General features: G+C 43.2%; 1 protein-coding gene across 1 annotated transcript; it reads right to left on the reverse strand.

Moving 5' to 3' along the window:
- Nucleotides 1-8284: 8284 nt before the first annotated feature.
- On the reverse strand, nt 8285-15855 carry ndufaf5 (NADH:ubiquinone oxidoreductase complex assembly factor 5). The gene is made up of 11 exons (XM_055906405.1): nt 15529-15855; nt 15387-15427; nt 15184-15247; nt 14698-14745; nt 14389-14492; nt 14221-14260; nt 13696-13893; nt 13466-13526; nt 13202-13285; nt 8787-8869; nt 8285-8699 (listed from the first exon to the last, which is right to left on the reverse strand). The coding sequence occupies exons 1-11, from the start codon at nt 15853-15855 to the stop codon at nt 8613-8615; spliced, it is 1137 nt and encodes a 378-aa protein (XP_055762380.1). The 3' UTR covers nt 8285-8612.
- Between the last annotated feature and the right edge of the window lie 75 nt (nt 15856-15930).

A 15930-nucleotide genomic window follows, 5' to 3' on the forward strand; every position in this document is an offset into this window, starting at 1 on the left:
TCGATGCTAATGCAGTACGCCACAGGATGTTTTTGTGCTGGTCACTGGCAGTCAGGTCTGGAGAGAAGGGCGATATCTGTTCCTGGTTCAACATTTTTTGAATGGGGCATGTTTATTTAAGATGTTGAGGAAAACACTTTTTTAAAGTATAACCAGGTATCCTCTACTGACGGAATGAGGTCAATATCCTTCCAGGATACCTGGGCCAGGTCGATTAGAAAGGCCTGCTCGCTGAAGTGTTTTATGTAGCGTTTGACAGTGATGAGGGGTGGTCATTTGACCGCAGACCCATTACGGACGCAGGCAATAAGGCAGTGATCGCTGAGATCCTGGTTGAAGACAGCAGAGGTGTATTTTGAGGGCAGGTTGGTCAGGATGATATCTATGAGGGTGCCCGTGTTTACAGATTTGGGGTTGTACCTGGTAGGTTCATTGATAATTTGTGTGAGATTGAGGGCATCTAGCTTAGATTGTAGGACGGTCGGGGTATTAAGCATGTCCCAGTTTAGGTCACCTAACAGTACGAGCTCTGAAGATAGATGGGGGGCAATCAATTCACATATGGTGTCCAGGACACAGCTGGGGGCAGAAGGTGGTTATAACAAGCGGCAACGGTGAGAGACTTGTTTATGGAAAGGTGGATTTTTAGAAGTAGAAGCTCGATTTGTTTGGGCACAGACCTGGATGGCATGACAGAGCTCTGCAGGCTGTCTCTGAAGTAGATTGCAACTCTGCTCCCTTTGGCAGTTCTATCTTTTTGGAAGATGTTATAGTTAGGGTTGGAAATTTCAGGATTTTTGGTGGCCTTCCTAAACCATGATTCAGACACGGTTAGGACATCCGGGTTGGCAGTGAGTAAAACAAACTTAGGGAGGAGGCTTCTAATGTTAACATGCGTGAAACCAAGGCTTTTACAGTTACAGAAGTCAACAAATGAGAGCGCCTGGGGAATGGGAGTGGAGCTAGACGCTGCAGGGCCTGGATTAACCTCTACATCACCGGAGGAGGAGTAGGATAAGGGTACGGCTAAAGGCTATAAGAACTGGTCTAGTGCGTTCGGAACAAGTTTCTGGGCGCAGAAGAATAGATTCAAGGCATAATGTACAGACAAGGATGTGAATACAGTGGAGGTAAACTTAGGCATTGAGTGACGATGAGAGAGGTTTTGTCTCTAGAGACATCATTTAGACCAGGTGAGGTCACCGCATGTGTGGGAGGTGAAACAATTCTTGCATAACTCATGTTCAAATGGGTGTAATCTTTAAATTTAAAAAATCTCAAAAGTGTGTTTTTTGATCAGTTTAATAACATGCTTAGGGAATGTGATTTTGGGAAAGAGGTCATCTTAATGGGAGATTTTAACATTAATTATGAAGACAAGTGTTGTAGGAAAACCCTCAAACGGATCACTAATACCTTTGACCTTACACAGCTAGTTAAAGGGTCAACCAGGGTGACTTGTTGCTCTAAAACACAGATTGATTTGGTGTTCAGTAATAAACCAGAGAGAGTGACTAAAACATTCAATATGGTTACTGGGCTATCTGATCATAATCTGACACTTATAGCCAGAAAGCTGTCTAAGAGCAGGTTTAACCTCTCTACTGTTAGAAAGCCTGATCAACTAAGAATACCTAAGAGTGAATTAAGCTATTTTGAAAACGCAATTAAGGGAATTAACTGGAATGATCTCTTGTCCTATGCAGACGTGGAAGCTGATAGTCAAGTTTTTCTATCCACAATCCAGACTACATTAAATGGTTTCCTAAAGAAAATCAAATCCAAACCTGGCCAAAAGAGCACTCTTCCTTGGCTAAATGGAGAAATCTGGAAATTGATGAAAGAACGAGATTATTATCTAAAAATAGCCCTAAGATCCAAATTAGAGCATGACAGACGTAGGTTTACCATGTTGAGAAATAAGGTGATGAAAGAAATCAGACAGGCCAAGGCAAACTTTTTTATTAACATAATTGGTGAAGCAAAGGGAAATTCTAAACTGATCTGGGAGAATCTAAAAAAGTTAACAGGGAATGACCATAGTAACACTACAAAAAGACTAGAAATCATGGTGAATAACAATCTAACACAGGATGCAGTCGAAATAGCAATAGCCTTCAATTCCTACTTTATTGACTCTGTCAGGGTACTGACACAGAACCCCTCCACTGGTTTCTTGGGCTCAGTGCTAGTAAATGATGCTCAACCTGTCTTCATCATAAGGGAGGTTTCTGAGTCAAAGGTGGACAAGGTGATTAGCTCACTAAAGAACTCTAAAGCCAAAGATGTGTTTGGGATGGACTCTACCTTTCTTAAAAACTACAAAGAGTCACTCATTGGCCCATTACTAAGGTCACCAACACATCTATTGGTCTTGGGGTGTTTCCAAGGGTATGGAAGTCGGCCATAATAACGGCCATCTTTAAATCAGGCGACCCTGCTGACGTGAGTAACTACAGGCCCATTAGTATACTACCTGTGGTGTCAAAGGTTGTTGAAAAGTGTGTAGCAGAAAAACTGATTGCCCACCTCAACAACAGCCCCTTCACATTACATTCCATGCAGTTTGGCTTCAGAGCGAAACACTCCACAGAAACGGCCAACTGCTTTCTTCTGGAAAATGTGAAGTCCAAGATGGACAAAGGGGGCGTTGTTGGGGCTGTGTTTCTGGACCTAAGGAAGGCTTTTGATACTGTTAACCATGAGATTCTCATCACAAAATTGTCCAAGTTCAACTTTTCCCCCGATGCCTTGAAATGGATGAAATCATACCTTGAAGGCAGAACTCAGTGTATCAGAGTGAGCAATGAGCTGTCGCCCACTCTTAGCTATAATGTGGGTGTGCCCCAATGGTCAATACTGGGGCCCCTCTTGTTCAGCCTGTACATTAATGATCTGCCTTCTGTCTGCACTGGGTCTGTAGTTCAAATGTATGCAGATGATACAGTGATATATGTGCATGCAAAGAGCAAACAACAAGCTGCACAAGAACTCACTACTGTAATGGTCCAGGTTACAAAGTGGCTCAGTGACTCGTGTTTGCATCTCAATGTGAAAAAAACTGTTTGCATGTTCTTCACAAAGAGGGCAACAGATGCTACTGAGCCAGATGTCTATGTGTCAGGGGAGAAGCTCCAGGTGGTATCTGATTTTAAGTACCTTGGCATCATACTTGATTCCAACCTCTCTTTTAAAAAGCATGTGAAAAAGGTAATTCAAATAACCAAATTCAACCTAGCTAATTTCCGATTTATACGAAATTGTTTGACTACAGAGGTAGCAAAACTGTACTTCAAATCTATGATACTCCCCCACTTAACATACTGCTTGACTAGTTGGGCCCAAGCTTGCTGTACAACAGTAAGACCTATTCAGTCTGTCTACAAACAGGCTCTCAAAGTGCTTGATAGGAAGCCCAATAGCCATCATCACTGTCACATCCTCAGAAAGCATGAGCTCCTGAGTTGGGAAAATCTTGTGCAATACACTGATGCATGTCTTGTATTCAAGATTCTAAATGGCTTGGCTCCCCCTCCACTCAGTATTTTTGTTAAACAGAAAACCCAAACATATGGCAGCAGATCCACAAGGTCTGCCATGAGAGGTGACTGTGTAGTTCCCCTAAGGAAAAGCACCTTTAGTAAATCCGCTTTTTCTGTGAGAGCTTCCCATGTCTGGAATACACTGCCATCAGACACACATAACTGCACCACATATCACACTTTCACAAAATGCTTGAAGACATGGCTAAAGGAAAATCAGATTTGTGAACATGGTCCCTAGCTGTGTGTTGCCGCTTTCCATGTCTGTTGTCTGTAACTTGTGAGGTGTGGAAACACTTTGTTGCTTTTATGAATTTTGTCTTGCTGCTTTTTGTTCTATGTTGCTCTGCCTGTATGCTACGTCTTGCTTGTCCTATGTTGCTATGTCTGTATGCTATGTCTTGTTCTATGTTGCTATTGTCTATATTGTAATTGTTTTTAATAACCTGCCCAGGGACTGCGGTTGAAAATTAGCCGGCTGGCTAAAACCGGCACTTTTACTGAAACGTTGATTAATGTGCACTGTCCCTGTAAAAATAAAATAAACTCAAACTCAAACTCAAATACTTTGAATTACAGTGCATTCGGAAAGTATTCAGACCCCTTGACCTATTTTCTACATTTTATGTTACAGCTGTATTCTAAAATGTATTAAATCGTTTTTCCCCCATAATCAATCTACCCCATAATGACGAAGCAAAACTAGGTTTAGAAATGTATTCAAAATACAAAACTGAAATATCACATTTTACTTCCCAAAATAGGCAATGCAGAAATACCCAAGGACAAGAAAGTTTAGATATTTTTTTTTTTAAACTAGATGATTACCTCTTGGATTACTTTGAGATTCACAAAGGATGGCAAAAAAATATATATTGGCCCCTTTTGTTTTCAATGCCATTCAATTCAGCGTTGAAAAAAGTTGCAAGTTTGTTTGTTCCACCTGAGCGAGTCTGGCCACAAGTCAGAGACGACCATGACACACCATATGCGTTTGATGGATCCTTTTTGTCTTCAATGCCTCAATCTAAAAAAATATATATTGGCACCCATTTTCAGTACTCCAGTACCCTACCATTGCGAGGATAAAGACACTGAGCCTTTTTGTAAAATGTTTAATGAGACTGGAGAACACATTGGGAGGGATGTTAGACCCTTCATGCATAAAGAATCTTTCCAGATCCTTGGTATGATTTGTCTGTGCCAATGGACTGCCCTCTTCAATTCAAACCAGTGGTTCCCAAACTTTTTATAGTCCTGTACCCCTTCAAACATTCAACCTCCAGCTGCGTACCCCCTCTAGCATCGGGGTCAGCGCACTCTCAAATGTTGTTTTTTGCCATCATTGTAAGCCTGCCACACACACACACTATACAAATCATTTATTAAAAACATAAGAGTGAGTGTTTTTGTCACAACCTCTTATAGGACCAGGGCACAAATGATAATATAATAATCAATCATTTTGCTCTTTTATTTAGCCATCCTACATGTAAAACCTTATTTGTTCATCAAAAATTGTGAATAACTCACCACAGGTTGAGAAGGGTGTGCTTGAAAGGATGAACATACCTCTGCAATGTTGTGTTGTATTGGAGAGAGTCTCAGTCTTAAGTCATTTCCCACACACAGTCTGTGCCTGTATTTAGTTTTCATGCAAGTGAGGGCCGAGAATCCACTCTCGCATAGGTACGTGGTTGCAAAGGGCATCAGTGTCTTAACAGCGCGATTTGCCAAGGCAAGAAACTGTACGAAGCCCTAACGCGAAATCTGGCAGTGGCTTCTGATTCAATTAAATTTTCACAGAACCGCTTGTTGCAATTTCGATGAAGCGCTCTTGTTCAGATATCGGGAAGTGGACTGGAGGCAGGCCATGAAAGGGATAATGAATCCAGTTGTTTGTGTCTTCCGTTTCGGGGAAAGTACCTGCGTAGTTGCGCACCCAGCTCACTCCGGTGCACTATATCACATTTGACATTTTCCGTCAGCTTGAGTTCATTTGCACACAAAAAATCATACAATGATGGAAATACCTGTGTGTTGTCCTTGTTAATGCAGACAGAAAAGAGCTCCAACTTGTTAATCATAGCCTCAATTTTGTCCCGCACATTGAATATAGTTGCGGAGAGTCCCCGTAATCCTAGATTCAGATCATTCAGGCGAGGAAAGAACATCACCCAGATAGGCCAGTCATGTGAGAAACTTGTTATTGTGCAAGCGGTCAGACAAGTGAAAAATTATGGTCAGTAAAGAAAACTTTAAGCTCGTCTCTCAATTCAAAACAACGTGTCAATACTTTGCCCCTTGATAACCAGCTCACTTCTGTATGTTGTAAAAGCGTTACATGGTCACTGCCCATATCATAATGCAGAAAATACACGAGTTCAAAGGCCTTGCTTTAACAAACCATTTTCACTAGTGTCCAACACGTCTTTCAAGCTGTCAGGCATTCCCATGGCAGCAAGAGCCTCTCGGTGGATGCTGCAGTGTACCCAAGTGGCATTGGGAGCAACTGCTTGCATGCGCGTTACCCCTCCACTATGTCTCCCTGTCATAGCTTTTGCACCATAAGTACAGACACCAACACATCTTGACCACCAAAGTCCATTTAATGTCACAAAGCTGTCCAGTACTTTAAAAATATCCTCTCATGTTGTCCTGGTTTCCTGTGATTTGCAGAAGAGGATGTCTTCCTTAATTGACCCCCCATAAATGTAACGTACATATACCAGGAGCTGTGCCAGGCCCGCCGCCACGTCTGTTGACTCATCTATATAATTCACTGGCTTGTATGCGAAGCAGTAATTGTTTCAAAACATCTCCTGCCATGTCACTGATGCATTGTGAAACAGTGTTGTTTGATGAAGCAATTGTCTGTATAGTTTTTTTGTGCCTTTTCCCCCAGCATTGTCCCAGCCATATCCGCGGCAGCAGGAAGAATGAAGTCCTCCACAATAGTATGGGGCTTGCCTGTCCTAGCCACTTGGTAGCTCACCATATAAGATGCTTCTAGCCACTTCTTATTAATGGTATCTGTTGCTTTTGTCTTACTACTCAAAAGTTGTCTTTATCACTCAAACTTCTGTGGCTTATTTTTAAAATTGTCATGTTTTGTTTCTAAATGTCTGCGCAAGTGAAGGTTTCCCACAAGAGAGTAACGATTAATGTGATTGGATGTTAATTATTTGGCTCCCGAGTGGTGCAGCGGTCTAAGGCACTGCATCTCAGTGCAAGAGGCGTCACTGCAGTCCCTGTTTGAATCCAGGCTGCATCACATCCGGCCGTGATCGGGAGTCCCATAGGGCGGCGCACAATTGGCCCAGCGTCGTCCGGGTTTGGGTTTGGACGGCCGTCACTGTAAATAAGAATTTGTTCTTAACTGACTTGCCTAGTTAAATATTTGACTAGGCTACCTGTATTTGACATTGTGTTGTTATTTTGCTGAACACTAGATGGTTTAATTTTATTTGTGGCAGTGAAACGAGGGTACTCAGGCGAGGGAAAAAAAACACAGAACTGTATACCCCCGTTGCAAAATATACATGTACCATTTGAAAATGGGAACATGGGGGGGCGTACCACTGATGGCATTGCGCGTACCCCAGTTTGGGAATACCTGATTCAAATCATATGTTTTCAATTGGGTTCGATGTGTGCTTGGGGTTATTGTCTTGCTTGAAGATCCACTCCAAGTATCAGCCTGGCAGAGGAAACCAGGTTTTGGGTAAAATGTCCTGGTACTTTGTAAAGTTCATGATGCCGTAGACCTAAAACATGGGCCTCAGGACCAGTGGAAGCATAACAGCCCCATAACATCAGATGCACCACCATATTTTCCCGTAGGTATGACGTACTTTTCTGCATATACTTCTGTTTTTCAACACCAAACCCACAACTGGTGTGTGTGGCCAAAGAGCTCAATTTCCATACCATCTGACCATAGTACCGGTTGCAATCAAATCAAACAGGGGTAGATCTTACCGTGCAATGCTTACCAACAATGCAGTTCAAGAATAGTTAAGAAAAGATTTACTAAAGTAAAAGTAGCACATTAATGAGGCTATATACAGGGGGTACCAGTACCCGAGTCAGTGTGCTGGGGTACAGGTTAGTCGAGGTAATTTGTACATGTAGGTAGGGGTAAAGTGACTATGCATAGATAATAAACAGCGAGTAGCAGCAGTGTGAAAACAAAGTGGGGGGTTATCAATGTAAATAGTCTGGGTGGCCATTTTATTAATTGTTCAGCAGTCTTATGGCTTGGGGTAGAAGCTGTTATGGAGCCTTTTGGACCTAAACTTGGCGCTCCAGTACCGCTTGCCCTGCGGTAGCATAGAGAACAGTCTATGACTTGTAACTGGAGTCTTTGACAATTTTTTGTGCCTTAATCTGACACTGCCTAGTATATAGGTCCTGGATGGCAGGAAGCTTGGCCCCAGTGATGTACGCACTACCCTCTGTAGCGCCTTACGGTCGGCTGCCCAGCAGTTGCCATACCAGGCTGTGATGCAAGGGGTGAGGATGCTCTCGCTGGTCCAAATACCAATGCCGTTTATCAAACTCCAGGCGGTGCTGTGGTCAGATGACATGAAAATAGAGCTCTTTGACCACGCACACCAGTGGTGGGTTTGGCATTTGAGTCATATGTTCATATTTTGAATTCCACTTCTGACAAGCAGCATTACCTTCAGATGTAAACATTGTATAAACAGTATCCATACAGTTCATCATCAGACACAAAGTGGAGATTTATATATCATTGCATTTATTTTAGGAACACGAAGCATGGTAAGACAGGAACACAAGACACTGAATGATAAATGTATTGTAGAAATGTATGCATTTGCTCTTAGCTGGTGAGAAACGAATTATAGCCTTTCTCAATCACTGTCTGGCTTACACTGAATCTGTGTTGATAGTATCAGTGAAAAAGTGACATCTGACTGATGTCACTGAGTGGACATCTCTTGGGAACCAGTCACCTATCTACTTTAGTAGTTCGCCAATACTTTCATTGGGGAACTCACCCCATACTTATTTCTTTATGCAATGGCTGCAGATATTTTTTTCCTACGACTTGTCTTTAGTTGATGGCTGGCCGATCTTCGAGAGGTCCCCGAACGACACGTTCGCAGAGCCTCTTTTCGCTGGTTTCGCCTGCCAAGAACAAAACAGCATTCAACATCTTCACCATTTGTCATTGACATTATATTTCGGCAAATGTGATTTGCGAAGATCACACACCTGGGAGTCATGAGGCTTCCAACCAATCATGTAGAGGATCTCAAATGTTGCAGGAACAGACCCATTCTCACTCCCGTACATCTCTGAATGGAAATCAATCAAATACAGTATCGGCATCTGAAGCAGGGGTCAGGCTGGTTAACAACTGGTACTGGAGAGCTGCTGGTTGTGCATGATTTTGTTCCAAGCCTGCGCTTAACACACCCGATTCATCTGCTCATCGAGATGTGTTGAATCAGGTGTGTTTGTGCTGGGCTGGAGCAAAACCCTACACCCAGTAGCTTTCCAGGACCAGAGTTGGTGATCACTTCTCTAAAGCAGAAGTTTGATCAGAGTTACTTCTGCTTAGGGATGGATAAAAATGTACAGAATGGGTACCTAGAGGAAAATGGGGTAAGGTCATGCTTTTTCAAATTCAGTCAAGGGGAGGGTTTAGTATTTTCTTTTTTACTAGTCCAGGGGAGGGTAATGTAATTGATAAAATGTCAATATCTCTGTGTTTTAGAATCAGTGGCTTATTAGGCTATATATCGATGTGTGCCCGATGCCACCCCGCATCTGATTCTCTGCTGGGTGCGCAATATCAAGTGCGCCTACAGGCTATTTAGTATGGTCTCAATCAAATAATCCATAGGCTACGAAGAGCATGCTCGAAAAGCACAAACAGATAGCTGGTGTATATTAAAAGGAGGACCGGAGGTCAACTTTGATAACTCTATAATTGACTTTATTAAAAATAAAATGTTTCTTGCCCATAAGGCCTATTTATCAGAGTTATCGACCTCACAATAAGCCAGGTACGAGTAACTTACATTGTGGTGCTGAAATTTGAAGCAGCTGCCGGGGCACTTAAATCGGAAATGGACAGCTCATGGTGATGAAAATAGGCAAATTCGAGTAGGCATAATTCATTTCAATGTCTTCATTTTATTTACACTTCACTATCAGGGCTTTGTGTTGGAGCCTATTTATTCCTATTTAAGAAATAAGAGGGCGGCCTACCTGTTTGACGGACAAAATTAGGCTATTGGCTGCTATATCTATAGATGTGTTGGTCAATTCCTTCACCCATCCGTGCTCTCCTTAAATAGCCTACCTCCGTGTTAGTGAAGGGCTGCTAAGTTAACTGGAGAGCCTTACAGTTGTTGGCGGAGCATTTGCCGTACCAGGCGGTGATACAGCCTGACAGGATGCTCTCGATTGTGCATCTGTAAAAGTTTGAGGGTTTTCGGTGACAAGCCAAATTTCTTCGGCCTCCAACTGTCCCGTCAATGTGGTAGGGGGGTGCTCCCTCTGCTGTTTCCTAAAGTCCACGATCATCTCCTTTTGTTTTGTTGACGTTGAGTGTGAGGTTATTCTCCTGACAGCACACCCCGAGGGCCCTCACCTACTCCCTGTAGGCCGTCTCGTTGTTGTTGGTAATCAAGCCTACCACTGTAATGTCATCTGCAAACTTGAGTTGGTTTGAGTTTGAGGCGTGCATGGCCACGCAGTCATGGGTGAACAGGGAGTACAGGAGAGGGCTAAGAACGCACCCTTGTGGGGCCCCAGTGTTGTGGCTCAGCGGGGTGGAGATGTTGTTTCCTACCTTCACCACCTGGGGGTGGCCCGTCAAAGTCCAGTACCCAGTTGCACAGGGTGGGGTCGAGACCCAGGGTCTTGAGCTTAATGACGAGTTTGGAGGGTACTATGATGTCAAATGCTGAGCTGTAATCGATGAACAGCATTCTTACATAGGTATTCCTCTTGTCCAGATGGGTTAGGGCAGTGTGCAGTGTGATTGCGACTGCATTGTCTGTGGAACTATTGGGGCGGTAAGCAAATTGGAGTGGGTCTAGGGTGGAGGTGATATGATCCTTGACTAGTCAAAGCACTTCATGATGACTGAAGTGAGTGCTACAGGGCGATAGTCGTTTAGCTCAATTACCTTATGTTTCTTGGGAACAGGAACAATGGTGGCCCTCTTGAAGCATGTGGGAACAGCAGACTTGGATAGGGATTGATTATGTCCATAAACACACCAGCCAGCTGGTCTGCGCATGCTCTGAGGATGCGGCTAGGGATGCCGTCTGGGCCTGCAACCTTGCGAGGGTTAACACGTTTAAACATTTCTCACGTTGGCCGCGGTGAAGGAGAAGAGCCTGCAGGTTCTGGTAGCGGGCTGTGTCAGTGGCACTGTATTGTCCTCAAAGCGAGCAAAGAAGTTGTTTAATTTGTCCGGGAGCAAGACGTCCATGTCCGCGACGTGGCTAGTTTTCTTTTTGTAATCCGTGATTGACTGTAGACCCTGCCACATACGTCTCGTGTCTGAGCCGTTGAATTGCGACTCTACTTTGTCTCTATACTGACACTTGTTTGATTGCCTTGCGGAGGGAATAGCTACACTGTTTGTATTTGGTCATGTTTCCGGTCGCCTTGCCATGATTAAAAGCAGTGGATTGCGCTTTCAGTTTTGCGCGAATGCTGCTATCAATCCACGGTTTCTGGTTGGGGAAGGTTTTAATAGTCACCGTGGGTACATCCCAGATGCACTTGCTCAAACTCGCTCACTGAATCAGCGTATGCAGTCGTGGCCAAACGTTTTGAGAATGACAAATATTAATTTTCACAAAGTCTGCTGCCTCAGTTTGTATGATGGCAATTTGCATATACTCCAGAATGTTATGAAGAGTGATCAGATAAATTGCAATTAATTGCAAAGTCCCTCTTTGCCATGCAAATGAACTAAATCCCTAAAAAACATTTCCACTGCATTTCAGCCCATGCCACAAAAGGACCAGCTGACATCATGTCAGTGATTCTCTCATTAACACAGGTGTGAATGTTGAACGAGGACAGGGCTGGAGATCACTCTGTCATGCTGATTGAGTTTGAATAACAGACTCGAATCTTCAAAAGGAGGGTGGTGCTTGGAATCATTGTTCTTCCTCTGTCAACCATGGTTACCTGCAAGGAATCATGTGCCATCATCATTGCTTTGCACAAAAAGAGCTTCACAGGCAAGGATATTGCACCTAAATCAACCATTTATCTGATCATCAAGAACTTCAAGGAGAGCGGTTCAATTGTTGTGAAGGCTTCAGGGCGCCCAAGAAAGTCCAGCAAGCGCCAGGATCATCTCCTAAAGTTGCTTCAGCTGCGGGATCGGAGCACCACCAGTACAGAGCTTGCTCAGGAATGAAAGCAGTTAGGTGTGAATGCATCTGCACGCACAGTGAGGCGAATACTTTGAGGATGGCCTGGGGCCAAGAAGGGCAGCAAAGAAGCCACTTCTCTCCAGGAAAAACATCATGGACAGACTGATATTCTGTGAAAGGTACAGGGATGGGACTGGTGAGGACTGGGGTAAAATCATTGGGGCATCCGGAAAAAAGCTTGTCCGGAGAAGACAAGGTGAGCGCTACCATCAGTTCTGTGTCATGCCAACAGTAAAGCATCCTGAGACCATTCATGTGTGGGGTTGCTTCTCAGCCAAGGGAGTGGGCTCACTCACAATTTTGCCTAAGAACACAGCCATGAATAAAGAATGGTACCAACACATCCTCCAAGAGCAAATTCTCCCAACCATTCAGGAACAGTTTTGTGATTAACAATGCCTTTTCCAGCATGATGGAGCACCTTGCCATAAGGAAAAAATGATAACTAAGTGGCTCGGGGAACAAAACATCAACATTTTGGGTCCATGGCCAGGAAACTCCCCAGACCTTAATCCCATTGAGAACTTGTGGTCAATCCTCAAGAGGCGGGTGGACAAACAAAACCCCACAAATTCTGACAAACTCCAAGCATTGATTATGCAAGAATGGGCTGCCGACAGTCAGGATGTGGCCCAGAAGTTAATTGACAGCATGCCAGGGCGGATTGCAGAGGTCTTGAAAAAGAAGGGTCAACACTGCAAATATTGACTCTTTGCATCAACTTCATGTAATTGTCAATAAAAGCCTTTGACACTTATGAAATGCTTGTAATTATACTTCAGTATTCCATAGTAACATCTGACAAATATCTAGACACTGAAGCAGCAAACTTTGTGGAAATTAATATTTGTGTCGTTCTTAACTTTTGGCCACGACTGTACACCAATGTTGTTGTCTGAGGCTATCCGGAACATATCCCAGTCCTCGTGATCGAAGCAATCTTGAAGCGTGGAATACGATTGGTTGGACCAGCGTTGAACAGACCTAAGCACGGGCGTTTCCTGTTTTAGTTTCTGTCTATAGGCTGGGAGCAACAAAATGGAATCATGGTCAGATTTGCCGAAAGGAGGGCGAGGGAGGGCTTTGTATGCACTGCGGATGTTAGAGTAGCAATGATCCAGAATGCTGCCAGCCCGGAACAGTATGTATGGATGATAATATGATAATAGTATAAGATGGTTTCATTTCAAGTATGTATTTATCTACTATGTAGCTCACCTTGGTAGATTGCAGCTGCAGCTAAAATGGTGTCTCTGTGCAACATGGACTTCCTGTTCCAAGCGCAGTTGCTCTCCCCCATACCTGGAGAGTTGAGACAACTGTGAAAACTCAGCATTCAGGCGCTAAACATTATTTAACTGCCTGTCCTATGAGACAATTACCTATGAGAAGATGAATAGAAACAATTAAACTATTAAAAACTCAGTATGAACAAAAAGCACAGATCTACAACAGTATAACTGCGGTATACAGTAGGCCTACCTTGCAGGTCACTCATGACCTCAAGTATCCCAGGATAGTGCACTTGAATTTCATCAATGTCCTACAGAAAACAAAATGTCATATAAATCGCTTGCCTCAAACACGAATATTACGGCATCATTATATTGTCTAGCTAATCGCTAGATTCACAGCTAGGACCACAGATTTAAATAGAACACTCACATTAGCCTATATTGTATATCTATGGCTAGGGACACCCAAGGCCTCACCACTGTCAGCATACTGAAGCCTGCCTGGCCCAGCAAGTTGCCCAGGTCTGTGACGGCCGTGTAGGGGGACACGTGGGGGGAGAACCCCCCTTCCCGCTCGAGCTCAGCCAGCTGCAGGGCGCAGCGCAGCTCATACAGGGTCTCCCCGCCCACCATGGCCCCGATGAACGCCCCATCTGGCTTCAGGACCTGGTTGATCTTTGGGAAGGGAGAGGGATTATAATGACAGCACAGTGATTTATTTATTTATTTATTTTACCGTTATTTTACCAGGTAAGTTGACTGAGAACACGTTCTCATTTGCAGCAACGACCTGGGGAATAGTTACAGGGGAGAGGAGGGGGATGAATGAGCCAATTGTAAACTGGGGATTATTAGGATATTAGTGATACAGACTGAAGAACCGGGATTGTTGTAATCCTGAATCCTATGCGTAAATATGATGTTTTAAGAAGGTAACGTGTTTGGAAAAACAGCCCGGCAATAGACAAAGTACTGATATAATAATATGAGGCTGTCAGTTACCTGTCTCAAGGCTCCAGGGAGATCATTGATCCAGTGTAGGCTAAACAGGAGAAACATACAGTACTAGATCATTTTGTGTTGCAAGCAAGCCATTCAAAACCCGGGGGAATATGACTTGGATGGCTCAAATCGAATATTATGTCAGAAACATCTACAGGGCCAAATCACCTCAAGCTGCTGACCACCAGATCAAATGTGTTTTCTTTAAAGGGTAGAAACTCTTCATCGGCCATGACACAGTGGGTAGGGATCTCACTTTCTCTTGTGTTTCTCTGAGGAGTGAGAAGAGCGTTAGATCATCCAGGGAAAAAAAACAGAAGTCCCTCCATAACATGCCTGATTTGACAGAATATTCCATCAATCTATTGATCTATAGTTAGTGGTCTCTGCTCATAAATACAATCATTCCACTTAGGTGTTCTAACAGAATTACATATTGTAATTCCTATTAGTAATTTAATTGGATATAAAACTCACCAAAGACTTTTCTGAGATGTCAGTTAAGAAGAGCTGCTCAACTACTTCCTGAAAGTGGAAGCACAATTCAATATTCAGAAAGCCATACATCTTGTGAGTTGATGTTTTCCCTACCTTAAAAAAAGGGGCAATCTACATCCATTTTGGATTTATAAATGTATGATATGTACCCATTGATTCTTGACGAATATAGCTAATAAATGCCCCATAAGCTTTGTTCTGTTGTACCCCATCAGAACCCAAAACATTCAAAAGCTTATTTTACTATAATGTTTGTCAACAAAGTACATGTAAACAAACATGATATAGCCTTAAAACATGGTTAAAACTATAATTTTGATATCATGGGTATATTGCATAGCTCGGTCTATGAATTTGGGAGTGGTTACATTTCTACAGCCTCCAACTTTCTACCGAAACGGGTGGGGAATGCTGTTATCGTTTAAAATGCTCCCCGCCTCTTTATGAACAACCATTGAAGGCTACCTTGTGCAAATGCTCAGCAATGTGACTTTTCCCACAGCCAATGTCCAAAGCCAAAGGAAATGTCCTGTGAAAATAAGTTCAAAATGTCAGCAAAATACACACCCTCACATGCACAAATATAAACTTTTAATTTCAACGACAGTGCCACGAATGTGACAATTTTCATACACTATGTCTATGCATCACAACTTCTGTTGCCTTACCTTGTAATGTCATAGACCCGGTCTGCAACTCTGCTTCCAACCTGCAAATGAATACGAACAGTGCCAGAATACATACATTTCCTTGGATAAAAGAGAGCTAGGACGGGACAAACTATCTCATACAAATACAGCTACAGTATACCTCGTCTCTCAGATAGTCATATTTGTCACCGTCTTGTAGCGATGCAGCCCATTTCTTCTGTCTCCTCTTCATAGTCCTGTCAAATACATTCATTGTACCTCCAGCCCTGCCTGACAACTGCCTCTGAATTTCAGTCCATTGAGAACACCGAATTTTAGGAGACAACTCTCTCACAGGTGGAAACATTGAATGAGTTGTCATGACATTTCTTTGCGAATGAGCTGCATCGTGTTGGTGAGGGACCAGCAATCTAACGCTGCCTATTTTCAAGACTCTCCGGCAGACACAACTACCATTGAGAAAACGACTACCTATTGCATTGTTCATTTTTACAAATTGTTTACCGACTAACGCGCTAATTAGTAGCAAACCTTTGCATAACAAATTAATTTTTGGTGTGTT

Source organism: Salvelinus fontinalis, chromosome 40 (assembly GCF_029448725.1).
Source record: "Salvelinus fontinalis isolate EN_2023a chromosome 40, ASM2944872v1, whole genome shotgun sequence".
Taxonomy (NCBI): Eukaryota; Metazoa; Chordata; class Actinopteri; order Salmoniformes; family Salmonidae; genus Salvelinus; species Salvelinus fontinalis.

What these genes read in the sequence shown, in the direction of transcription:
- ndufaf5 (XM_055906405.1), bottom strand. Translation starts at nt 15,855, where the DNA reads ATGAACAATGCAATAGGTAGTCGTTTTCTCAATGGTAGTTGTGTCTGC. An exon ending in ATGACTATCTGAGAGACGAG is followed by an intron (nt 15,428 to 15,528) that starts GTATACTGTAGC and finishes ATTCATTTGCAG; the next exon opens with GTTGGAAGCAGAGTTGCAGA. An exon ending in ACATCTCAGAAAAGTCTTTG is followed by an intron (nt 14,493 to 14,697) that starts GTGAGTTTTATA and finishes CTCACTCCTCAG; the next exon opens with AGAAACACAAGAGAAAGTGA.